General features: G+C 48.5%; 1 protein-coding gene across 1 annotated transcript in view; it reads right to left on the bottom strand.

Annotated features, from left to right (window-relative positions):
* Positions 1-26,805, bottom strand: part of LOC119436247 (negative elongation factor B-like) — an 89,896-nt gene that overhangs the window by 25,250 nt on the left and 37,841 nt on the right. The window contains exons 9-10 of the mRNA XM_037703038.2: positions 9,192-9,427; positions 3,828-3,938 (exon numbers count right to left, since the gene is read on the bottom strand). Of these exons, the coding sequence (XP_037558966.1) occupies positions 3,828-3,938; positions 9,192-9,427 (347 nt within the window). The remainder of the gene's footprint in view (positions 1-3,827; positions 3,939-9,191; positions 9,428-26,805) is intronic.

The following is a 26,805-nucleotide window of genomic DNA, read 5'->3' as shown; positions in this document are numbered from 1 at the left end:
CGACTAAACGAACGAGCAAACGACTAAATTAACACCGACTAAACCAGCCAGTGAACAAGCGGACGACTGCATGTTTTCTTTTCGAGTGCTCCACCCCTGCATCGTAACCTTCACACACTTTAAAGCTCACGCCAATTAGCACGTACGACTCAAAGACCTATGATGCTGTCGTTCGGCGACGAACGCACCCCATAACTCGGTTTTGGGAGAGCATGCACGCTTTTCATCGGTGCCTTTGTATTGCAAATCCACCGGGTGGCCGCCAACAACGAACAAGAACAAAAGAGGCAAACAAAGCTAGTAAGTAACCACAAAAGGCAGAGCTGGTTTCCTAAGATGAGTTTTCGTGCTCGAGCCTCCAATGTCAAAAGGATTGAGCTGAATCGTAAAAGTTTTGTACTAACGTTTTCACACGCAGTTTTGCGTGCCCGCGAATTCAAGCCTGTTGGCGTACAAAACGATTAAGCTTCTTGCCTTTGCTGAAACTAATTTGGCATCCGAAGGCGCAGCAGGTCATGGTGACGGAAATTGCCGTGAAGCGACGTCGCACTTGCCGCAAAACATAGTTCCAGGCGTTCGCGAACCAAAGCAACACGGAAGAGCAACGGCGCCAACATGTGCTCCTCGACAGTCGGTAGATGTTTATCAGGCGAAAATGGCGATGGAGCGCGATCGTAAACAAACGCAGCCAGCGCCTGGCGGCGCGACGGCCCACGTGATGCCATTAGGCCAATACCGACACGGCGACGGCCTCGGACAGTGCGTGCGAGGAGGAGGTGGCATTCTTCAAAGCGTGACGCTGTTTTACATTGAGGGGCTTTAGTTGAACTTGAGATGTATTTTTTAATATTCAATTGTGACCTAATGTATAGGATTAGATACTGCGATTATTGCACATGTTTAGTGGAATAGCTCTCTTACTAAGGCATACCTGCCATCCTGTGAACATTAAAATTAATAAAACACCACGTACGCAACCCTGAGAGGAGGGAGACCAAAGGAATGGGGAAGGAAGGTAGCACGCATTTCTTGAAAGCTGGCCCTGACCACACAAGAAGCAGCAAATTTGGAACAGCAGATACTCACGAGCAGCACATTTCTTTTAGATCACAATGACTTTTCCAGTGACTTCGCTGTTGCCAATTTCGCCTGCTTCAGGAACTTGTTTGAATTACTTTCCTCCAAGCAGATGCCCCTCATGTGTCCTTTCACCATTGGCAGACTTCCAATGGAAGGTTCCAAGACCAACGAGCAAATATTTTTGCAAACAAAATAAATTTTTTCATAAAGCTTGAAGCAACAATAGTAAAATGTAAAATGAGCCTAAATTCATAAGGATAGATAGTTGACTGGGATGCCATGGTGACCCCTCCACCTTTTCAGTACATTTCAGAACTAGAGCAGTATTCAGTATCACCTTTTACATTCAAAGCCAGTATGCTCCCAAAAATACAATTCAACCTGAGATTTCGCTATTCATACACCCCTAGTAAGAGAACTGCACAATACTATTCAGTTGTCTCGTACTGTAAATGCCACGCTTGCATTTATGAACACTTAGTTTTTAACAAAAAGTAACAAATTAGGCTGCGTGGTTACAACCTGCTTCACAAACTTTATATATACATAGTGTAGCGCCCGCCGACGCGTGTTCGGGGCGCAAGCTCGGCACGTGCAGTGTCGTTCTAGAAGCCAGCCACGCTGGTCGTCGCAGCCGCCGCTCAGCTAGCCGCCTTCGCCTTCCGAGTAGGGACGACGCCATGGCTCGTACGGCTGCCGTCACGTCCTCCTACATTGGTGACCCGGGAGAACGCGCCTTCCACCAACGACACGCAGCCATGGCCACCTGGCCGGAGCCACAGTTTGACCCACCACTGCCGCCGTTCTCGTCCCACTGCGTCGGCATCTGGTTTGCCCAATTCGAGGCGGCTCTGGAGCTGAACCACATATGGATCCAGGAGTTCAAGCATGCGGTACTCCTCGACGTCCTGCCGCTTGCTCTCCAGCTCCACCTCGGCGTTCCATAGCCTGGCCCGCGCCCGTACGAAGAACTGCGGCAGTCTGTCCTCAACTTCTACTGCGCTGCCTACTGCCCTCTTTCAGAGGTTGAAGGCACGGTGCGCGACTCTGTGCCTACGCCCTCCCGGCCAGCAGCAGACGCGTCGCTTTCAATGCCCGTAAGCCACACCCAGGCGAGCCTTCCTCCCTCGACTTGCCCCGCCACAGTTTTGTCGACTACCCGATGCGCTACCGCACAGTCCCCGGCCTCTGGCTCTCTCCAGGGGTCTCTTTCATGCGAGTACGCGCATAATGGTGTCACCAAGGGTATCGACAGGACCATAATACCGGCCACGTCATCGCCTTGCTCACCTCCAACGATGACACGCGACAGTGGTGCCATCGCCGACCCTACGCCGGCTACCGTGCCCCATGCCATCGACGTCGCTCCTGCCATTAGGCCTCCTACCAACCCTTCACCGGATTTGTCCACGCTGCCAACCCGTGTGCTAACTCGGAGGCTGAGCAAGCCTCCGAGTTAGCACACGAGCCTTGCCCCGTGCCTATTCCGCTGTCTCCGACCTTGTCAGCTGTCGCTACACCGCGGCACCTACCAGCCAGCGAGAGCGACGCAGCAGCAGCAGCGACCTTCTTCCCTGCCCTGCGCTCCACGTCCTCTCCTTCGGCCAACTTGCCATTGGGCCCTTCTAGCGACTACTCTGACAGGTCGGACGTTTGTGGCTGGGAACAATCGTCGCGTCACGCGGATACGGCAGATGGACTGGCACCACCATCCCGTGACGCGAGTCTTGATGGTGTCTTGCACCCACCACCTGATCCTGTCCTTCGAGTCGTGCCCACATTGGAGCTCGCCAAGCGACAAGACCCGGCAGCTGCTGCCCCGGCTCTCCCAGATCTTCGCCAACCTGCGCCGGTGCCGTCATTGAGCGTTGCCCGACGACACATTCCTCGCCGTCTGGAGCCCCACTCGACTCCAACGCCGTTGACCGCGTTAACACCCAGGCTCTGGCAGGCGCGTGCCGGACTCTGTTCGCTTGACTCGGGCGGTGTCGCGCACAGAGGTTTACATCTTGCAACGTCTACCGCGGGTCGGGCAATACCGGACAAGCGCATACACAAGCTGTATCCACCACAGCTCACGCATCTGTGAGCGCGTGACGACCGAGCTTGCGGCTTGTCGTGCCGACCAATGACAGCGCCCGATCACCGTTTGTTTTGCCTGGCCTGCATGAACTGCTGCAGAGGCGTCTGCCTCCACCCTCTCCATGCCGGCGTGCTGTGTGCCGTGCGTCCGCACCGCCACTCGCAGCCTCGTCCACCGGAGAGACTTGCTAGTCCCCTTCGCCTCCAACGGACTCACTACTTGGACTGCCTACGGACCCTTTTTGCACTGAGCCAACTTGTTTCATCGCCGTTCCGTCTGGGCGGGGGGCCCTGTAGCGCCCGCCTACGCCACAACGCGGGGCACTTTGGTCGGCACTCTCAAGGCGCCGGCTGTAAAGAAAGAGAAAAATAAAGAAGCGCAGCGCGTGCTCGGGGCGCAAGCTCGGCACGCGCAGTGTCGTTCTAGAAGCCAGCCACGCTGGTAGTCGCAGCCGCCTTCGCCTTCCGAGTAGGGACGACGGCACAGCTCGTACGGCTGCCGTCACGTCCTCCTACTAGTATCTGACTGAGGCGTACAAAAACTCATGGATTTATGTGCACAAAACGTAAGAGTGGATCTAAATTCTAAGACCAGCCACAAGCTTTTCAACACTTTTCTATGTTTACGTCATCAACGTTACTTACATTTGTGGATCTCAACTTACCTGGACAAGTGGCTGGAGTGTCTTCATGAGGCCTTGAAGTCTGGCAGGAGGAAGCTTTGCATGCACGTGCCACAAGAGGCGCAGCAAATGCCTCGCAGCACTGCTGGCACCCTGCACAGAGCGACATATAAGCCACAATGAAACTGCAGTGCTCAGAACTGCAGCACGTTCTTTTAAATTCAAAAACTCCTTCCTTACCCCCTCTTTTTTTTTTTCTTTGAATTTGTGCGAGATAAGGAGGGGGTGAAGAAAAAAATTATCCAATGACACCTAAGCACTTTTTATGAGTTGTAAATGCAAAAGCATTAATGTCCAATTGAACGCCGCAGAGCGTTCCTTCGAGTTATGATTCCTCGCGGGCAAGCGAGCACGTTAAGACGCTTTGCCTGGTTTGATTTGGCCTTATTCAGGCGCAGCTAAAACGCAGGCGAGAGCTTGCGTGGGCAAGGAAAACGCAAGTAACACAGGCTTACCCTAAGGCTGACGTGAATTTGAATCACTGCCACGCTTGCCTCATGCACGTTTTGGCAGCAGCGAGCTACACACATGTGTTCAGAGGCCCACGTTTCAAAATATGCCTGGTTATCTTGAGTTTCTTTCGTTGCTGCGTTCTAGCTGCTGCCTGATGGTGATCAGGACATGATTTGTGCAAGATAAGGGAATCTCGTAACTCTTTGCAGCGGCGGAGCTATTTCGTATAGTGTGATCTGATGGATGCAAAGGCAAAAAAAGTTTTGAATTGTCATCGCACGTTCAAGATGAGAGAAGGCATGGGATACAGAGATAAGGCTACCCATGGAAGTGAATGCCGCTGATCTTGCTAATGCGGCAAGACTGGGCCACATGTGATTGCCGGCTCCTGATAAGTTACAAGGTGTTTGACAACAGCTGACAAGTTGCATGATACATACAAAGCAAAAGCCTTTTTTTTTTTTTGAGAGGGGGAGGGGGGGATGTGTGAAGTCATGGCGGAGTTACGTAGGTCACCCTGGCAACAGGAATGCGACCAGTGCCAGACAACAGCCAGTGTCTTGATCACTACCTGCATGCCGGCTCTGTCTAGAATCGCGTGGCAGCTCCATTGTTTGTATCACCTGCCGAGGTGTGAAAAGCGGTTCATAACATTAGAAATTGAGCATGTTGTAAGCTAACGAACTTGGGCCAGGACTTTTGAAAAATTTGTACCAGGTGTGATCGTATCACCGAGATTTTACCGTAGTGCAACAAACCTGAGCCACCCAGATTGGGGCATCCTAGCTCAACCGCTCCAGTACTTCTGGGGCAAGTGCATAACTCAAAGCTGATGCCAAACAACTCGCCGAGGCATGAGGCTAACACATAGAGATAAGTCTTCAAAGAGATGTCCAAAACATAGATGGAACTTTAGAATGTAGATTAATTGTTCAAAGGATGCTGGCCTCAGTGCAGCAAGTGACTTCTAGTACAATGGAACCTCGATTATACGACTTTGAGGGGACCACACAAAACCGTCGCATAATCGAAAAACTAAGAATATAGGCAGTAACGCCCAGTCTTGCTCAAAAATGGGTACAGACCGCCTGAATAAGCCCATGGCATGAACCTGCACTGCTCCAAGGAAGGTAGATTAAATTATAAAGAAATTACCGTATTTATTGATGTAATGCGCATATTTTTCATAATTTTCATTGCTGGAACTCAACCTCCGCGTTAGTCAATTAACAGCAAAATTGGCCATTTTAAAACAAATGCTCTAAATCCCGCGATTTCTAGCGCTACGATGGCAACCTGTAACTTTCCGTCTCGATCCAATCTATAGACAAGTCGACCGAAGTCGGAACTTGTTTTGGGTTGGAATCGACGCTGTTTTCGATGTGCTTGTGGCTGGTTACGTTGCTGCAATACTTTACGGCATTTTGCGGTTTGACTCCATTCATTCGCAACGTTATGGCGACGCAGCACATTCGGTATGACGGTCGCTTCGAGAGACGAGCAATTTTGATGACCGAGGAGCTGGGAAAGTCCGCTGCGGCTTGGTGTCTCAACGTCGACAATTTGCGGATGGCGGGACCAGCGGCAGGCCCACTTTAAATACGAGGCCAGTCGGGAAAGCTCTGTGCAACTTGAAAGTGGCTTGGTACTGACCCCAAGTGAAATGATTGTGCAGTCTTTTAAGAAGTACTTAAATCTCAAGCAAGCTTGACGGCACGGAAGATGACGATTCTCGGGCGATCACTTTTGGAGATAGTTTCACTTTCGCGAGACTCGGCTCGCGAAACCTCTCGAAGTATACTGCCGACAGCTCTCTTGGTGCTGATAGTGAGCTTAGGGCAGCGCTGGAAGCACTTGTCGGGGACGCTTTCAGTACCGAGCGTGAAATTTTGGGAAAGTGAATCTATCTACGAAAGTGATCACCTGAGAAGACCGCCTAAGGAAAGCTCCGTCTCCTCTTCAGACGACCATGATGAGTGAAGAGAACATTTCTGAATTGCGATTCCTTGAATAAAGGTACCATTTTGTTTTCCGTTCATCTCGCGTTACATTAGTGGTTTTATTTTCTTTATTTCGTGTGACTGGAAAGTCGCCCCTCGCGTTCATTCGGGTAAATACGGTATTGCACAGCCGTTATCAGCCGGCTGCAGCGTGCTCATGTGCCAGAAAGCGTCTGCTTAGGACTTTTTTTTTCTCAGACGGTAACAGAGAGGTGTCCTACGAAGCGGGTCAGCGTAAAATTGTGTCGTATAATCAAGGTTATTAATACATTATTTCTATGGGGGTTTTGCCGGGACCAAACCAATTCGTCATAAAATGCGGGTCGTCGCATGACCGGGGGACTTATAATCGAGGTTCCACTGTATTTTCATTTCCATCATGAGAAGTAGCACACTGCAGCTCTAAGCATGTGAAAACATACCTTCATAGCCTAAAAAGTACCAAGGCAATGTACAAGAGCCTGTTTGCTGCCACAGCAATCTGCCATTACGAATGACGACGTTAAAGTGCTTCACGCATGACTGTGTATGCTACCAAACATTTCTTATAAATAGCAAACATGTTTTTCACATAACAGCAGCTCACAATGTATGATTACCATATGTACCCAATTTTAATGCACACTATTTTTCCCCCAAGAAAAGTGGTCTGTAAAACTCCTCCATCACAACTGGATACGATAAACATACCAGATACGCAGTGTTGGTAACAGGCCACGGTCAGAGCAAGCATTATTGTCATTGTGATCACAAGATGGTGACAGAACAAGTTTTTGCATAGGCTGGCAACAACGTGGTGGTTTTGTTACAAAAAACTAATTTAAGAAAGAAGTTATCTTACGTGAAAAAGTTGGCAGCAACAGAGCTGTGTACAGTATAGACCACGTATAACATAACCGCTTATAGTGCAGGACCGGATATAATACGGTCTTTTCAGACTCCCGTTAATTTTCCCATAGCACTCTATGCATACGCATATCGCTTATAGTGCAGTTACAGGATACGAAATACCGGTTACAGTGCGGCTGCCTGGAAGTTCGGCAGTCAACCTAGATGGCAAACGCTCCCCTCAAGCCACAAATACTGTATTTACTCGAATCTAACTCGCACTTTTTTTCCGATAAAACAGGTCGACGTAAAATTGTGTCGTATAATCAAGGTTATTAATAGTTAAATAATACATTATTTCTATGGGGGTTTTGCCGGGACCAAACCAATTCGTCATAAAATGCGGGTCGTCGCATGACCGGGGGACTTATAATCGAGGTTCCACTGCATTTCCATTTCCATCATGAGAAGTAGCACACCGCAGCTCTAAGCATCGCTTATAGTGCAGTTACAGGATACGAAATACCGGTTACAGTGCGGCTGCCTGGAAGTTCGGCAGTCAGCCTAGATGGCAAACGCTCCCCTCAAGCCACAAATACCGTATTTACTCGAATCTAACTCGCACTTTTTTTCCGATAAAACAGGTCCAAAAATTGCGTGGGCGTTAGAATCAAATATGACCCTAAATCTGCGTTACCATATAGCCATCAGCATTTCAAAATGGCCGCCTCGCATGCGCGTCGAGCCTAGCTACCGTAGCTTCCTTCATGTGCTGCAGTACACGTGCTTAGGCAATAGTCTACCGTCGGTCTTCACACTCTCTGCGTCTGCTCTATCAGCATGAAGTACCCAGTTCATCATGATGCCGCATTTAAAAGGAAAGTGATCATGTGTGCGGAGACGGACGGAAATCGGGCCGCATCACGGGCGTTCGGAGAATCCGAAACTTGCGTTCAGGACTGGCGCAAACAGAAGGAGAGGATTTTCGCCAGCAAAGCAATGCGGAACGATTTCAGTGGACCGAAGCAGGATGTAATCTGCGACGATTCACTTTGGCGGTATACGATCGCCTTGGCCCTATCTTGACAGCAATCTGCGACGAGGAAAGTCCAACGCGCACCGTGTTTTCGCCGCTTATAGTGTTCTTAGTGTTCTCGCCGTTGAAGCGAGAGGCACGATAGCAAGAGGGTCAATTCGCTCGCCCCGCGTCACTCAAGCGTTTTGACAGTTCGTTCCCGTGGTCAACAAGCGAAATGTGTTCATGTATGCTTGGGCACGCGTGACACCGTGCTTGTTAACCTAGAGCACGGTGACAGCGACGGCAGAAATGCGCCTGGAGTGTCCATTATCGCAATAAAATCGTTGTTTTGGTTATAGTGCGGTACTGCTTACAGTGCGGATATTCACGACTCCGGAGACTTACGTTATAAGCGGTCTACACTGTATTATGTTTTCGGTGTGTTGGGAGTTTGCATGCGTCGCAGGACAAATGGGTCAAGTGGTTACCTTGGGCATGGGCCTTGTACGCCCCCACCTCATTTGTGATCACTGTGGAGTTGTTCAAGATCAAACGCAGTAGAGACTGCATGGAGGACCCTAGGCAATAGAGTTGTCAGAGTGTGACGATGATATACATAAGGCATAAATAAATTTTCATTCTGTGAAGGTAAACTTTGCTGGTTTCATCGTTTTCCAACTGCCAGAATTGAAGGCCCATGCGACATTTTCTTTAAGAAAACCATGTGTGCGTTAGACATGCATGCGCAGTTTTCTACTTTCAACTCATAAAAGCAGGATGCGTTTAGTATGCAGGGCAAGTTAAAATAGAGTAACTGTGGCCAAATTAATTAGCGGCATCCTTTAATTTCTTTGCGGCCCCCTCTTTTAATTTGATTCACCAATTCATTTGATCACGGTCAAGCTAGTGAAATTTGACAGTATTAAAATTTTCTCTGCTGTTTTTCTTTATTCATGCCTGACAAGGATACAGAATGTACAAGTTTAGTCAAAGCATACACAGTGATGGCAGCTTGGCAATAAGCAGGCAGAGAGAGGGTAAGCTTACTTCTGTGCTGGGAAGTGCAGCAGGCGTGCTGCCTCCAGAAGCGTTGCCACTCAGGCCACTAAGGAAGAACTCGTCAAAAACAACGGTGCAGAAATCCTCTTGGGCAAAATCATCAGCCATGAGAGCCAAGTGGCCAACCAGAGTGTGCAGGAATGGATCCTGGTAGGCGCGCTGGCCCTCAGCTCCGGCCAAAGTGCCCAGAACTCGCATTACGCCAGTTCGATCACGCTGGCGAGCTGTACATGAACAAAAAGAACAAGAAAACAATATTGCACCCAACCTAACATTGCATTCAACCAGTTCAGTCGCACTTGTGTGCTTCAAAATTTCGTATGCACACTCCATTTAAAGCGGCTGGGTTTGATTGAAGTGTTAGTTATACCTGTATGGTGCTTTTGAAAATATTCGTTGTAACTGGACACAGTTTTAATATGCAGGGTTGGAAAATCGTAAATGCCGTGAAATGTGGTCATTTTAACCAATAGATCGTTATATCTGGGATCATTAGAAGCATTAGTGGGTTCGACTGTAGTAAATTTTGTTGCAGTTAGGTGTGCAATATTACGAACATCATGGAAGCTATTAGTAAATTATGACAAAAGGCGCTTCAAGTGTAGCCACAAGCTATACTCCGTTTCATACATAGCAGGCAACGCTACAAAGGCAAAAGAGACTTCTCTCACTGCATACATCTGCGACCAAGAAATAGTGCACCACATATGATGATAGTTATGTAGGTACACGCAATGTAATTCGATGTAAAATAAAGTCTCATACTTTTATGTTACAAAAAAATGGAAAGTATTTATTACATGAAAGGCGTTGGAGATACGAGCCTATTTACCACCAAATGAGCAGAGTTACACGTTTCTGCGACCAGCAGCCACAGCACATTACCAGCATTTGCAACCCAAATATATTATGCCACGGATACTGGAGGCACAAATGTGCACAAGTAGAGTAGAATACTGTTGATACGTTTTTCGGGGGACAGTGAAAAAAAAAAAAAAATGTAACAGCCAGGAAAACTTAACAGTGAGGGAGGCCCCACATCGCCACAGCAATGTCAGAAAACTCTGAATGGCTGCCAGTACAGTTATTATACTATGACCGGATATGGCCCATGTATAATTAAGGGACACATACCGTACTGACTCACATAGTGAACGCACTCATGTAATGAATGCAGCGCCCACTTTTCCAATCAAGAAGTGTGTTTTTTTTTAAATTTTCATCACATAATGATCACACCCTGAACTTGCTGCCGTGAAGTAGGAGACACACAGTACGACTCGGCATCTGATATGGCATCCGGTGGGTACGACTGTGTCGGACGCCGTATCGGATGTTGAATCGTACCGTGTGTCTCCTACTTTCATTGCGAAAGCAATTATATGGACCCTCCAGGCACGTTTTTTGCTGACGGCATCGACGATAGTGGCTCAATGTCCTGCGTTTAAGGGAGGAAAGCGGGGAGGGAAGACGCTGTATTCCGTCGCCCGCATGGCGCCGAGTGGAGGGGAGGGAGGGGCGCGGCCGTGCGCGCCCCATGTTCAAAGCGATCTTTGTCGAGGGCTGAGTGCGACGGCGGCTTATACCTCATACCTTTGTGCGTGCTCCGTTCTCGCCGCTCAGTTTGCATTGAAGTGATTAACAGCACGAAGGTCACTTCACTTGCTGCTGCTGCTGTGCTTCTTCACGCCAGCTTTTTGACGGCGAACATCTACGGTCATCAAGTGTGATGTGTTCATTTTGCCTATGCGCGCTGACAACATGCTTGTTAATTTACATAGTTAGCGAATGTTTGTTGTGGCCAGGTGGGACTAGACGAAGTAAACAGCGTTAAACGAGCGTGCATACAACGCTGTCCACCACGTACTGTGCCTCGGACGAAGGACTATCTGGGAGTATTGTTGCCGTCTTCAGTGGATTCATGCTAAGGTGTCATCACAGACTGAAACTGCGGTGCTTCAAAATGTGTGCTAAACAATTTTGTGACAGTTTTGAGGTGTTCCTGCTTTTGACGGTGGAGCATACATTTGTGGCACGCAGAACAGCCATGCGGAAGGATGAGAAAGAAGCGGCTGCTGTAAGTAATAAAGGGACAAACCCTGCTTACCACAGACATCTTATCTGTGCGCCTGAGGGGTGCAGGGAAGTGAAGGTTGGTGGATGCAGTGAAACAGTCAACAAGGCTCGAAAGAATAACGTACAACTGCGCGCACATCAAACGGCTGATTGTCTCATGTAGCGAGCCTGGTCAACGCGCTAGCCGCACGCATCCGCACGTTGTTTCCGTGAAGCTTCACTTACCGTGAGAAGAATACACCTCAAGGCGCTGTCAGGTATATAAACGTGTTCTCTTCTGCTGGCTTCCTCATTGGCGCGCTGTGGCTTTTCACACTGCCACGGTGGCGCTGCCGCCCAAAATTTATTTAATAAAGCAAACCTATGCCTCAAACCACGACTGGCATACGTGTTTGTTCTCCCAAACTGCAGATGGGCTAGCTATAGGTCGATGATGTGCTGCCGATCATCGCCTGCGTATTCTTGCAGTACTGTGAGAATGTGCAGATTTATTTTCACAAAACTGGAAAAAGTAGCGGGGACTGGCCTGATGGCATAATTTTCAAAGCTCACTATCTTTAAATGCTAGAGTACAATACTCAGAAGACATGACTTTGGCCATGGTATCGCAATGGTACATCGTAATTGGATCTGTTGATCGGATCACTACGGCGTGCGCACGTCTGCACAGCCCGGCGTGGTTGTACGCTGGAGGTGAGAAATGCAAACAAGAGAGGAGAATCTGCACGACTAAGTAGTGGATTAACGCCAACTTCTGGAGTCACGGAGGCTTCACAAAGAGTGACGTCAGGGCCTCCCCCTCAGCTGTTCTTTCCTCCTTGTTTGCCACAATATTTTCCAATGCTTCACCGCATAACGCGGCTGTATTACGGGGCAGCTAACTTTAGGGAACCGTCAAAAATCACAACTGCACCGACACACGCTTATCGGAACTCACGAAAGTGTACTTCCGAAATTTCAGGGTGAAGCCTGACAGGCTCAACCATGAGTATACCTTTATCATGTACGTAGCAACGTGTGAGAATTTGCATGACCGCTACATTCAAATGCAACATAAAATACGAGAACATTACAGAATGGCAGCATATCAAATGGGAACATAATACATAGGAGTCAACGGGCTTTAGATCAAGACCATGAAAACGCAATGTAGCAGCTTGAAAACACAACAGTGAATAAATTAACAGATTTCCAGTGTAATATGTAGTTTGATGTAAACTTGCGACAAGTTGCAACTGTATTACAGTCGAACGCAACATATCGAACCCGCTTACATCGAATTATCCTTCTATCGAACAATATCTAACACCATTAAGTTACAATGAAAATATATAGCAAAAAAAAAAAAAAAAAAGCTAGCAGCCATTACTGATACATCGAACGTTGCGAAACTGCCCAGAAGTTGGCTTTGCTGTGTGGCAGCCAGGTGAGCTGTTAACACTCCCCCCCCCCCCAAAAAAAGGGATTTCGCCTGTCTGTGCCCGTTCTGCTCTACTACGCATAGAGTTTCATACGTAATTATTGTAGGAAACTTTATTCTAACGCGCAACCATGCCCCGGGCACCCCCCTACAATAAATGATCCTGGCCTGCCCTGCAACGCTCGCTCACAGCTATCGGCATCGTTTTGTTGTTTTCCCACGTGTTGTCATTGATTTTGCATGATGGCTAGCGCGAAGCGGCAGAATCTGCCATTCAAGTTGAGCACAGAGAGAAACAAAATCTGAGGTCGCTTCAGCATCTGGGCTGACGTTATGAAGAAAACAATGCGAAACTGCTTCAGTCCTGGCGGTTTCCGCGGTCCCAGTGATGATTGTGAAAAGTGTTCTGATGAGTGCAACGAAGCCATCGCCAGCTTTCACGAAGTTTGGAGCGAGTTGTCAGCATTTCTAGAAGCCGTTGCCTGGTCAACAGTAACAAGTTTGTGTTCACGGATGAAGAATGAGGACTTCATCGCCAACGTCTTGAATCTAAACACGATTGAAAAGATCAGTGAGGACAAATCTGATCCTGTGCCCACTTGCTCCAACGTCACGCGTGCACTCGACCTGTACCGGCACTTGTGCACGAACATAGAAGGCCTCAGCTGCTCTCAGTCCTTGGACAATGTGAAAAAATGTGTGCTCTTCCTGACAACAAAGTTATTTAAGCAGAAGAAAATTTGGGACTGTTTGGTGCCACTTAATACGGGTGTTACACAGCACATATTTGATCGCAATTGAGCCCGATCCGGATCGAATTTATATGTTGCGGTTTACTCCTTTGCCCAAGCTACAGGAGGGCGCCAATCGCGGTCGAGAATTTCGATCCGGATTGGTCTTGATCACGATCAAAGGTAGCCATGTGAAACCAATATTAGCCCATTTCGGCAATAAAGTGCTGTTACAAATACAGTGAAATCGCGATGTAACGAACTTGAGGGGACCGCGGTAAATGGTTAATTATTCTAAAGAATCATAGTGAAAGCCCCAAATTAAGCATTCTGCCCATTAACCCATCAGTTCATAAGTTGTCACAATATGAGCTATCAACGAAGACATCGCTATTGGCTCTCGGCTGCCGCTGTTGCTATTTGCCATAGATTCCGGCTCCATGCACCACTGAAGCACTGTGCAATAAGAATGATGCACTCAAAATAGACGCTGACGCCGAGAAAACTACCGCAAAAAAGGAAGCTCCATGTCGCCTCCAAAGTGCAATGTTTCTTGTAGTTTCTTTGTTTTTCACATTCCTTGCCATGGACACCGCAACTGTCTCACTCGAAGCAGACAAAGTGTGACCGCGTGCCAACCCCGCGAATACGGAGGTTATATTTCTCCGTATGCGTAGCTAGTACGGCCGCAGAAAGAAGGCCAAAAGAAGGAAGAGACGTGCCTCTGTTGCTAGGCGACACTTGCCTGGGCGGAGCATGCGCTCGCAAAACCTGATGCATCGTCGCCTCTGAGGGGCGGGGTAGCAGCTGCTTAGGATCCCCGAGCTAGTGTTGAAACGGTCCTGTGCATGACGATCACCACTTCGGGACCTTTTCAGAAAAAACGGCTCGGCTGACTGTTCAGCTAACACACTGTTACCTTGCCTCGGGACGAAAAAGTGCAAGTCGAGAACAAAAGTATTTTGCGATGATGCCCGACCCGATGCGCAACATCTCGCTTCGCTAGTCCCACTGCTCTACAGCTGCGCTGTCGGAATATCAGTCTACGCAGGGCCTTCGGGCACACTGCGTCGCTGTAGAGCCCAAGGGTGTCGTCCTAAACCAGGGACGGACCCATTGCAACGCAGTGCCGGCGTGTCATCTGCCATACTTAGGGTTGGCTGGAGCAGAAAAGGCGTGCGCGAAAGAACCTGTGTGCACGCACGGGTGACAGCCGTTTCACTTGTGACATGCCGCTGTCACCAATTCATGTGATCATCGCGCTGCTTTCGAGGCTTTTTCAGAACTCGTTGAGTGATTATCGTGGGCGATTGGCCTTTGATGCTGCGTGCTAGCGTGCTTTTTATTGCGATAGCAATTATATGGACACTCCAAAGCAGATTTCTGCCGTCGGCGTCGCCGTGAGGTTCCGTATGACGTCAATGGAGATGAAATCGTCGCCGCGCGCTGCCGAACGCTGTATGTGCGAATGAAAGGGCGCGGGCGACGCGCGCTTTCAAGGGGTGTGAACGAACGGCGGAGAACAAACGCGCGTTCTGTGCCGTGCTCCCTTAAGGGCTGCAGAAGTAGGTGTCTCTTTCCTCCTTTACAATCACCATATATGTAGAGCAAATGCGCCTTCTTCTGACGCACGAAAGGCCATGGGGGGAGGGGGAGGGAGGCAACGTTGAGCTGCGGCACCAAGTGCCTATTTATATCAGAGGCTCCGGCAACAGTCACCAACGCAGCACGCATTTTGTGCGAACGCGGGCAAAACGCCGACGACGTCGACAACAGTTCTGCGTGTTGCCGGTGCTGCTGCATGTCCAAGTTTATACAGCTGATAAAGCTACTATCGTTACTCCGTATAGCTCTCTACAAATTTGCTATTGCAATTGATGCTTCGCCTTTCAGGTGAAACTGCGACAACTTTTTTTTCTCCTTCAGGCACCGTCTCAGGTTTTCCAAACAAATGCGCGGCGTCCGATTTCTGTGCCTTGTCTGCTAGCCTCCTGTTTCGGCTGCCGTGACTGGATACACGGAAATCTAAGATTCCCAGATTTTGGAATATTATTTCGTAGTACTGAGGCGTTGTTAACATGACACGGAAACTGAATAACGATCATTATTCTGAAAAGTTCGGTATTCTGAAGTACGTAGTACTGAAATATTTTTACACTGAAACTAAATGAAGTCAGTGCGGGATTTCTGAAAAGTTTGTTAAAGGCCCAACCGCATGCACGCGATTTTCGAGCGACAGCGACAAGCGACGGCGACGAGCGACAGGTTTTGCCGTCGCGGAGGGCTATCCGTCGCTGTCGCTGGTCGTGTCGCCGGTTTCTGGCCAGCCAGAAAATATCTCTTGTCGCCCGGAAGTCAGCGCGACGACATCCGCTGGGGACAGCGATTGCACAACAACATGGCAGCAATCAGTCTGCCCGCTTCGATCTGAATTCGCTCTTGCAACTTGCTCTCTGCTGTGACAGCAAAAAATAAATAGTACAATCAGTCATCGCTTCACCTCATCGCTAGCTGAAGACTGAGTATCGGCGCTCTCTTCGTCGTTATTATCGAGATCGGTTGTTTTGTTTTGACGCTGTTAGGCCTGAGACGCCACCGAGAGCCGAGAAAGTGTTTTAAGTTTTACTCAACAGATGGCGCCACGGCACCTTACGCTGGCAGCATGGGACGGATTTTCACTGGGGATGATAGCATATTTTAGCTAGGTCTAGATAAAACATTGACCTTTGATAAAATTGAGATTTCTTTACGCGCGCAAGATAACATTTATTCGCACAACAATGTAAATGCGTCGCTACTCTTTTTCGTGATGTCGCGTTCATGTGGTTGCTCCACGCTGCGACACGACAGCGCGACAAGGTGTGCCTGTCGCGTCGCTTGTCGCTTGAATATCGCGTGCATGCGGTTGGGCCTTAATGTGGGGTTCGTACAAACGAGATTCTACTGCAGTATGTGCTTTCATGTTGTCAAACTCTTTAGGAAGTTTCAATCGAATTATGTCCTATATTGAGCTGACAGATGTTTTCTTGTGAATTCAATATAACCTGGTTTGACTGTATATGAAACAGCATGGCCTGCTGCATACCCGCTCGGCTATCCCTAAAAGGGGAAATGCTGGATAGGACAGTGAATAGCTTTAGCAAGCAGATGCCTTTTGCATCCCCAACCCGGGCGAGCATTGAGCGTCGTGTACAAAGCGCCTTTCTGGAACTTGTACGGAAAGGTTGCTTGACCTCTGGTGGCTTCTCCAACCAGACGAAGTTGCTTCAATGTGTTTTTTTTTAGTTGAGGGTCGGCTTGACCAAAGGAGAGGGACGCAGACATGCCACGCAGGAAGGGTCGATCAGACACCAGGTGTTGTCGAAGCAAGTTGGCCTTCGCATAACGGCTTCATTTTTTTTCTCCCCTTATACCTTGCAGTTGCTTGTTCTAAATATTGTTGTAAATATATTTTACAAAGAAGAAGTGCTTATTATCTTTGGCACTGGCGAATATCCGCCATCTGCGAAGAGCAGCAACCAACAGAAGCAACCTGAGGATATTGACTTAGATTACTTGTAAAAAATGTATAAAAAATAACTGCCCTGCGGAAGGCATGGAGCGAGGCCTTTGTGGAGATTGCCTGCTATGCATGAAATGGCGTATAGTCGAAGTCTAGTACCTCGCGATGATCAATTAGCTGCTGGCCATCTCATTGATAACGAAATAGTCAGGACATAGGCCCAATATTGAAAAGTGCATTCATACAGGTGTAGATGTGTGTGTCATGTTATTGCTGCAGCCCAAGTGCAAAGGAAGTGGTCAGGCCCCCCCCCCCCCCCCCCTACTGTGTTCAGTAGAAATTCAGTAAGTTCATCAGACAGGTTGTGAGAACAATAATTTGCACGAGATGATGAAAACTGCACTTTTTGATTGATTGATGGATTGATTGATTGTTTTTTGGAGCAAGGGTCTGAAATGGCCAAAGAGCGCCATGACACTTGGTGATGAATGGCAATAAGATGAGTTGCAAATGGTGGAAATCGAGATGGCTGTATGTTGGCCTAAAAGTATTCGCTGTAAATGGCGCAAGATATTTAAATAAAATAATGTCAATGAACTGCAAGTCCTATGGCTATAATAGTACGTTATGAAGGATTAGATACTAAAACGTGTTAATTATAGCAGCACTAGTGATTCTGCAGAGATCTTCAGCGCAAGGGCTGGGCTGTTGGGGCATGTGCTCTGTAAAGGCTCAATCACACTAGGACGACACAACACCGATTTTGGTCTGCCGACTGTTGGCGACAGCAGTTTACAGTATGGAAAACGCTGTCGCCAACAGTCGGCAGATAAACATCGGTGTCGTGTCGGCCTTGTGTGAATGAGCCTTAAGTGACTGCATTGCAGCTCCAGTCTCCAAGGAGAGGCTGTGCCACAAATAGCCTGGCCAAATGGTTTCTATGGTGTTCGTTTCTGCTATGAACTTTAGTACTGTTTTAAAATTAAATAGAGGGTCATTGCTTAAAAAGAATGTTGGGTGCAGAGGTATATTATGACAGTATAAGGAAGGGAATTACTATCGCGCTCAGTATGAGCCACACCGCGGGAGCACGTAGCCAAGCGCACTGTAAGGTTGTACAGTGGTGCCGATCGGGACGTGTTTTCGAGTTATCAGGGGATGGTTTGGCTGTTCCTGCGAGTGCGCATCGCCTCCACTTGCTTGCTTTCACCCTCGCTTCGCTTCGCCCTGTGGCGATACCAGCTTCAAAAATGATAACTGCCACCGTGGCTTGACGCCCAAACTTCGTGCTCGACAAGTCGAGCTTCACAAGACAGATGATATCTAGCCTGGCTCACCAAATAAAGGAAGGCGAGGGTGAAAGCAAGTAAGTGGAGGCGATGCACACTCACAGGAACAGCCAAACCCTCCCCTGATAACTCGAAAACACACCCCGATCGGCGCCACTGTACAACCTTACAGTGCGCTTGGCCACGCGCTCCCGCGGTGTAGCTCATACTGAGCGTGATAGTACTTTTTCCTCTCCTGTTCTACTCATGGGTACTGAACGAGAACATGAAGGACTGTAAGTCTATTGCCATACCTACGACATGTCGGAGGGTTAGTTCCAGTTAGAAGATACGAGTGAGTACTGTAAGGGTGCCCAATTTTTAATCTACAAAGCAGTACTTCCTGGTGTCATGTTGTTTCCCCAAAGATCCAGTTCCCTATTTTTTGTTTGATTAAGTGCTTTGTTGGATACCTGAGTGTCCCACTGTCTCTGCCAATATTTCCGTAGCTTATGTCATAAAAATGGCTTAAGGTCTATGTACGGTACAGGTACATTAATGTTTGCATCACAAAAAGCTAAAGACGTAGCTCTTTCGTCAGCAGTGACGTTGCCCTCTAGGCCTCTGTGGCCAGGCACCCAACAAAGAAGAATTATTTGGTTGGACATGTACTCTGAGCACAGAAGGTTGCACAGTTCATTAAGGGGGGACGTGGCTTTGAAAATCAACTTCCTGATTTCTTAATGGATATTGATGAAAATTGGCACAAATGTTTAGAATGTCTCCCTGATACTTCCATAAAAGTTTCAGAGTGATACCTTGAGAACATTTTATTGAGCAGAATTTTTCTCTCTTGAACTTTCTGGAGGGCTTGGTGAGCTTAAAAAACATGATGGAAGGCTCGTTGAGTATTGACTGCATAGCTCAATGCGTGCTGAAGGTCGTGACAGTCTTACTTTTTTTTTTTTCGCGACACAAATTTTTTAGATAGTCATTTTTCAAGTTACCTTCGCACCAAGCACACTTTCGGGGTGAACAAATAGCCATGCCATAAATTTATAAAAAGTCAAGACAAAAATGCGAGACTGTCTCGACCTGCACTGTAGTCCAAGGAACGTCACAAAAAAAAAACAAAAAAAAAACAGAATCAAAATAGGCTAAACGGTAACGAAGAAATCAGCTCCAGAAACTGAGCAGCAAGGCGAAAAAACAGTTTTGAGAAAACGGCTCTCAAAGTTTCACCTTCTCTTCAGTTCTCTAAAACGCACCAAATTTGTAATCTTTGATGTGTTTTGTGATGTGGGGCTTCTTGGACATGTGGCGTCTGGTCTGCTGAGCCTTCGTTCTGCCTTTTTCATGTTTGTATGGCATTCTTTACTGCTGCTCTACAAAGAGCATGGTGCCCGAGTTTCAAACCAAGTGAGGTGCAGAACTATGTGGGCATAAATATACAGTAGTTCTAGCGTTCTACCTGCAGAATGCCTCATTGATAGCAGCCTCTAGTGCAGTCAGTGAGGCATTGTTTTCTTTTGGTAGAATCGACCATGTTACTGAATGAAGGTTCCCAGCAGCCTCCTGAATCATCTTCCATTGACAATGGCTATGGAGGTTAGGAGAGCCACTCATAGATAGGCAGCAATGCAGCTGCTAGGTGCTTTCCAGCCTGTACTTTTGTATCATGCCTCACTTCTGCAGCCAGGTGTCTGTGCCAGCCCAAGTGGCCTAGTGAACAGAGCTCATGATGAGGTTCTCTTTATGAAGGGGTGGTATGATAGGTATTGTTACGAGATATTGTGGCATTACGATAATAGAGTCGGCGCGCGATGTGCTAAGTCGCGGGTCCGAGGTGCCGATGTGCGAAATGCCTGGTCGCGGGTCCGCGGAATAGACGCTAGACGAGCTTAGTCGCGCAGTCCGAGGTGCCGATGCACGAAATGCCTGGTCGCGGGTCCAAACGCTCGGTAATCTCAATCGCGCAGTCCGAGGTGCCGACGCGCGAAATGCCTAGCCGCGGGTCCGAGGAATAGACGCTCGAGGTGTTGACACTCCACGAGCGATGTGCCGACACGCGAAATGCCTAGCCGCGGGCTTGAGGAGTTGACGCTCGAGGTGCCGACGTGCGAAGTGCGTAGCCGCGGGCTCGAGGAGTCGACGCTCGATGTGCTTAGTCGCGCAGTCGGAGGCACTGATGCACGAAATGTTTAGGCAAGGACCCGAGAAGTCCGCGCGCGATGTGCTTCATCGCTGAGTCGGAGACGCCTACGCGCAAAAGGCTTAGCCGCGTGTCCGAGGATTCCGTGCCCGAAGCTCGGTCGCGAAGTCCGCGTCACCGATGCTCGGAATGCTTAGCTGCGGGTCTGAGACGTCCACAAAAAGCGGGATCGGCCACGCTACTGCGATGTCCGCGTAGCGCCCGTTTTAACACTCGTCGAGATTACGGAAACTGTCCAGTCGCGAGGAGACCGCAACAAGCGGTGCAGACGACGCCATCGCGAGCACAGGACCAATGGCGAACCGCGGCCAATCGGTGGCTCCGGCACGACCTTCAATCATTTGATTTTTGTGTGGTTGTTTCTGTATGGAGGAGATAGCTGAAGCGGCAGATGTGAAGACGGAGAAATGCGCTTTCCAACGATACCAAGATGGCGGTGCTCGGCTGTGCCGTTCCGGAGATATCGTGGCTTGAAAAACGCCGTTCTTTCGCGATTTCTGCGCAATTTTTCGGCACCTTGCCTGATGCAACAAATTTTTTAGAGCACTTCTACTTGGTTTTCAGTGATGATATTTCGGAATCAGATAGAATAAGAGTTACAGAAACTGAAAATGTGATTTTCAAAAAATCGATTGTTTAGCCATTTTTAGCAATGCGAAAGCCTGCGTCCCCCCTTAAGGATAGAGTTTTTGTGTTTTCATAGGCTCGTTATGCCACTAACAACACTTAATTCAATAAGACTGCCTTTATGATACCAGTTTGCTTTATATACAGTGCAGTCCACTTATAACGATATCGAGAAAAACGAGAAATCCGATCGTTATAACCGATCATCGCTATATCTGGACTGCTTAAAAAAAAAATGCCGAATATACCTTTGCAGTCCCGAAACCGAAACTGCCACTTGCGATAAAAAAATCGACGTTGTAGAAAGTAGGCTGTGAAAAATGAAACTTTTATTTATACCTCTAAATAGCGTCTCAATCGTTAGGCACGCTGAAATAGAAATCTGCACTTGCTTTTGTGGAAGTTTCGGATTCACAACCGCCGTGTGCATCGCGTACATCTGCTGCGCGAACACTGGCGGCTATTATTTAGCATGCATGAATTCAATGAGCGACTCGATCGATGACGTTGCACTTTGGTTGAACCTCGGGGTCGGTGTCAAAAGACGGGCCATTGTCAATCTTGTCGTCACTGCTGCTGCTGTCATCGCCTCCGTCGCACAACGCCGCCGTCTGTCGCGACGATTGCCCCGTCGGAGTTCTCTTCGCAGAACGAGGCAGCACTATTTGCACTCAGAAGCTCCTCCATCGAAGCACCACCTATTTCATCGTCAGTAGCGACATGCTTCCAGAGTTCGGGCACCACCGTGCTGGTTTCACCCATGGGGGTCTCGTCGTGGCGCACGAAGCCCACCTTTTCCGTTGATCGGCATGGACACTGCTTCTAGCCTTCATGATTGTGGCGCTCCCGGTTTTCATAATCGTCGATATCATCCACTGGTAGAGCTCGTACTTCGGGTCTTGCAAAATTTGCAGCTTCGTCTCAAGAGATGCAGCTTTGCGCCTTGTCGGTGCATTTCCGCGCTCGCTGAGAGAGGGAGATTGTAAAGGGGGTGTAGGCCACGCAGGCGCCGCTTGCTTATCACTTTCTCCCCCCTCTTGCAAAATCAGTTTCGTCACCTCCCAGAGCGCGGCAGGGAGCACAGGCGCCCCTCGCCAGAGGAGGCATTGCCTTCACTTATCGCCTTTCTCCCGCCCTCTCCTCGCGCGACCGCCGGTGACGCGGGGGAGAAGCAGCTGGCGCCATATTGTGCACGCTGCACCAACTTGCGATGCTCTCCCACGGCTGGGCTCGACTGACGCGCGCGCTCGCTTCTTACGGCCTTCTCACCCGTCGGGGAAACAATGGGAGAGTTTCTCAGCACGTTTCGCCACCCGTCGGCGGTAGGGGCGCTGCGACCCTGACCCTTCCTCCCCTGCTCCGCATACATGCGCTTGCCTTCGCGCTCGCAGGAACGTTTTCCCGCGCATTTTATTCGGTGCTCTGTCAGTCTTGTTCAGTATGCAGGTGGGCTCCTGAAGACGGTCGTACAGCCTTTAGTACGCGCTGCCACAGCCAAGACTTGGTGCAGTTCATTGTACATCGGTATATATACTGCTGTGTGATGGCGTATTGCTGTCTTCCGTATTACAAGTCCCGTGCAGTTCATTGTACATCGGTATATATACTGCTGTGTGATGGCGTATTGCTGTCTTCCGTATTACAAGTCCCGTTCCGGGAAAACACCCGGTGTTTCTTTTCACCAGTTCCCAAGCAATGAGTTTCTAGCTCGAGTTTCTAGTGCTTTTGGACAAGATATTTGGACAAGATAGATGTATTCTCGGCAAGGGGATAGCCTATGTACACAAGGGAAATTGTAAGATGGATATAACAAAGATCGTAGCCTTCTCCTCCGGATACGCTACTCGGCAAATACAGAATTTCACTATAACTCCTTTTTCCGCACGCAGCAACTCTTTTAAGTATTCTTTTTTTCCGCGCACAATAGTGGACTGGAACCAGCTAAAAAATGACGTCTCTGTGCCAACATTAACTTCTTTCTTATCATGTTTACAGTGACATTATTTTGTTTGTGCCATGTTTGCAGTGACAGTGTTTTACTTCTTTAGGGTAACGTTGCGTGTGCCCAACCTGTACACTTTGTATTTATTCAAATAAAAATTTTTGTTATTAACCTGTGCATTTTCTGTACTTCGTTATGCTTGTACCACCCTGCTAAAATCACCGCATGGTGATTGCAGTATTCATAAAATAAAAATAAACAAATAAACATTTTTTTTCCGATAAAGCTTTAGAAACACTTGCCACGCAGGAATGTACTAGAAGTACTCGACAGAGCAGTCAAGCCCTATTTACAACGTGCTCCATCTTGAGTTGCCCTGAAGGTGTTGACGACAGTCAAGCAATACGATACGCAAACCTAGTTGCCGAGAAGTTTCTGAGAATACTTCTTGTAAATCAGTCAAACCAACTGACTGACGAAAACGACAAGCCTTCGGCCTATGTACACAAGCCGCCAAGGAAACACTTCAGATTGTAATTGTGAATAAGACACATTTGTGAGCTACTGTGTCCGTAAGAGTTTTCGCCTGAAAGTATGGCAACCATTGTAAGTGCATACGAGCAATAAATATTTATTTTCATTCCTCAAAATGCATGTGATGGCGGAGAGCTGTTCTCCCGGCGCGTGCATCCCCAGTGAATTTAAAGAAGCTCGATGTATGAATAAGGTTACACTGCATCCATTTATAAGAAGCCTAGATGAACCATTTACGCGTCCTCTACAATTAGGCGACTTTTTCTTGAATGCATGGTGAGGTAAGAAACGCGCCCGACCCAATCTTCCAGCGTTGCGCGCGCTGCACAGATCGGCTGGGAACAGCTGAGCAGGGTGGGGTCGCAGCGCCCCCCTCCAAGCAGCGGCGATAGGCATGAACTAGCCCCGATGCGAAGGCCGTAAGCGAGCGCGCACGCCAGTCGAGCCCGGCTGTGGCTCTCCGTGGCTTTCACAATCGGCGACTGGGCGGGATGCGCTGCGCGGTAATGGCGGCAGATACGAACTCGCGTAGGCAAACTTTTCGCCCCATCTCGGTTAAGGGCAACGTAGGAACGCAATTTTCACAGTTATTCTGCATGAAAAACACCGCCCAGAAGCAAAATTTCAATCGTTATATCCGATATGCGGTGAATAACATATCGTTATATATGTGTTTTTTTCTCATAGCCCTAATGCATAAGTTGATACTCTTAGCTCAACTCATCGTTATAACCGATATATCGTTATATGTGGTATCGTTATATGTGGACTGCACTGTATGTTTAACAGCAGAGAGGATCGCATATGCCTACGCTGTGAAAATGCTCGTGTGCGGATTTAATGCACTGGACATTGAAAATGACGGTCCAAGAGCTGCATAAGCCACACCATTGGTAGATTTGGAAGCGGTCTGTATAAAAGTCTGCGCAGGAATACTTTGCCTAGAGTTCGAGAATGTGTGAACGTATATGTGCCTGAGGTGCACGTTTTGATATTGCGATGAGACATATCGCACTGGATAGTCTGTCATTCCCAAGGTGGTGCAAGGGCAGCAGGAGGGCTGTTCCTTTATATGGAATGCCAGTTTCTTCTGCCAGTTCTTCCAAGCACACAGACAGAGGAGCCCTAACAGACGGGCGGTTACGGTAAAGTCTGGCAGAAGAAAAGTCGAGTACAATTGAGTGACATGGATGTTTGTTATCCGATTTACACCTGAGAAAGTATGAAAAGCTAAGGTATGTTCTACGTAGGTGTAAGAACCATTCATTGGCCTCGACGTACAGGCTTTCCGAAGGGCTTGTTCTGAAAGCCAGTACTGCTTCAAGGATTTTTAGAGCATTCTCCATTGCGGAATGATACACCACGGCTTTGTAGTTGAGGCGTGAGCGTACTAGACTTTTATACAGGCTTAACAGACACCTCCTGTCACTGCCCCAGGTTGTTCGAGACAGCAGCTTAAGCAGGTTAATAGTTTTCAGGCAGTTTCCTTTTAAGATATTTCAAGTGGGGAATAAAATTAAGTTTTGCATCCAAGATAATACCTAGAAATTTGTGTTCAAGGCCCACCAATAGTGGTTCTCCATTGAGGTCAACAGCAGGTTCTGGTAATACAGTGGAATCTCGATGATACGATCACGGCTAATACGAATTTCCAGATGATACGAATTTTTCTGTGGTCCCGGCCGAGCCCCATTACTTTGCAACGTGCTAGAGAACGGTTGTTACGAATTGATTTTCGACCCGCGTCGGTTGATACGAATAAACGCCGCCCCACCGACGGCCGTGCAAGAGAACAGCGCGCAGTTACGCGCTTTCTCCCTTTCTCTTTTGGTGCGGAGGCGCGGACGCGGCGCCGGACAGCGTGGAGGCCGCGACTGGGCGCGAAGTGTTTGAAGCGGTGGCGCTTTGCTGCTTTTCCCCACACAAGCGTGGGGAAGCGCGGCCGCTGCAGCGAGCGAAGGTTCGTGCGGTCTATCGCTTCAACGGAAACTGAGCAGCGTAAGCACAGCGCATACAAAGGTCAGAGCCGTGTGGAGATCACTTTCAAGATACGGTGCGCGCGACAACACCGACAGCCGGCACGGGCGCGAACGCATTTGTTGGCAGAGTAGAAGCCGCCTCCCCCCCCCTCCCGCGCTGCCTTCCCGCTTTGCTCCTTTTCGCGTGGGAGATTGCATCGCCAGTTCCGTATTTAGTGCCGCAGCACAGCATTGCCCCCCCTCCCTCCCTCTTATACCCCACGGCCTTTCGCGCGACGTAAGTCACGTTTGCTCTACGCTGTGCGTTCACTCTCTGCGAAGACGTGCGTCCCCTGTGCGCTTTCCCTCGCACATACGGCGCGCGGCGACGATTTTATCGCCCTTGGACTGTTGCTCCACGTCTCATGCTCCTCCTCCGCATTGCCCTCGTTGAGAAGCGTGCTCACTACCGCCCTTGTCAGCGAGATTTTCCAGCGGAAGCCGCATTATAACTGGTATTTCGTCTCACGCGGCTGCAATGTAAGCGGTATGCGTATACATGGAGTTCTATGGGAGGGTAAACGGGAGTCGGGAAAAGGCCGCGTTGTAGCCAGTTCTGCACTATAAACGGTTGCGTTATAAGTGGTCTATACTGTAAATGTTTTTTACGTAGGTGTGCCTGAGTGAGTTCACCTCCGACTCTTTAATTTAGCTAGTTTTAATTGTTTCGATTATACAAATTTCAGCTAATACGAATATTTTTCGTGACCCCGTGAGATTCGTATCATCGAGATTCCACTGTATACCTCTCTTGTTTGAGAAGACAACACATGCGCTTTTTTGAGGGTTTAATTTAAAACCATTTTCATTCGCCCACTTTGAGAGCTTGTTTAGGCCAAGCTGTAGCTGTCTCTTGCAGATGCTAAGATTGCACGACCTGAAATCTATCTGTACATCGTCCACATAGACCGAGTAAAAGAGTGTGCGAGGTATGACAGTACGTAAGGAGTTAACTTTTACAATAAAGAGCGTACAGCACAGCACTCCACCCTGCGGTACACCTGTCTCCTGTGTGAATGGTCGAGACTGCACATTGCCAACTCGAACACAAAACATTCTGTCAGACAGGTAGCTCTCAATAATGGTCTGCAAGTTGCCGCGTATACCCATTCCAGAAAGATCCTGAAGGATCCCAAAGCGCCATGTAGTATCATACGCTTTTTTTCCATATCAAGGAATATTGATAAGACTAGATGTTTGTGGACAAAGGCATCCCGGATGTACATTTCCATGTGAACAAGCTGGGCTGTCGTCAACCTGCCTTCCCTGAAA

This window comes from Dermacentor silvarum, chromosome 1 (assembly GCF_013339745.2).
Source record: "Dermacentor silvarum isolate Dsil-2018 chromosome 1, BIME_Dsil_1.4, whole genome shotgun sequence".
Classification (NCBI taxonomy): Eukaryota; Metazoa; Arthropoda; class Arachnida; order Ixodida; family Ixodidae; genus Dermacentor; species Dermacentor silvarum.
Note: the sequence above shows the minus strand (reverse complement) of the source record. Positions and strands in the feature narration are given on the sequence as shown.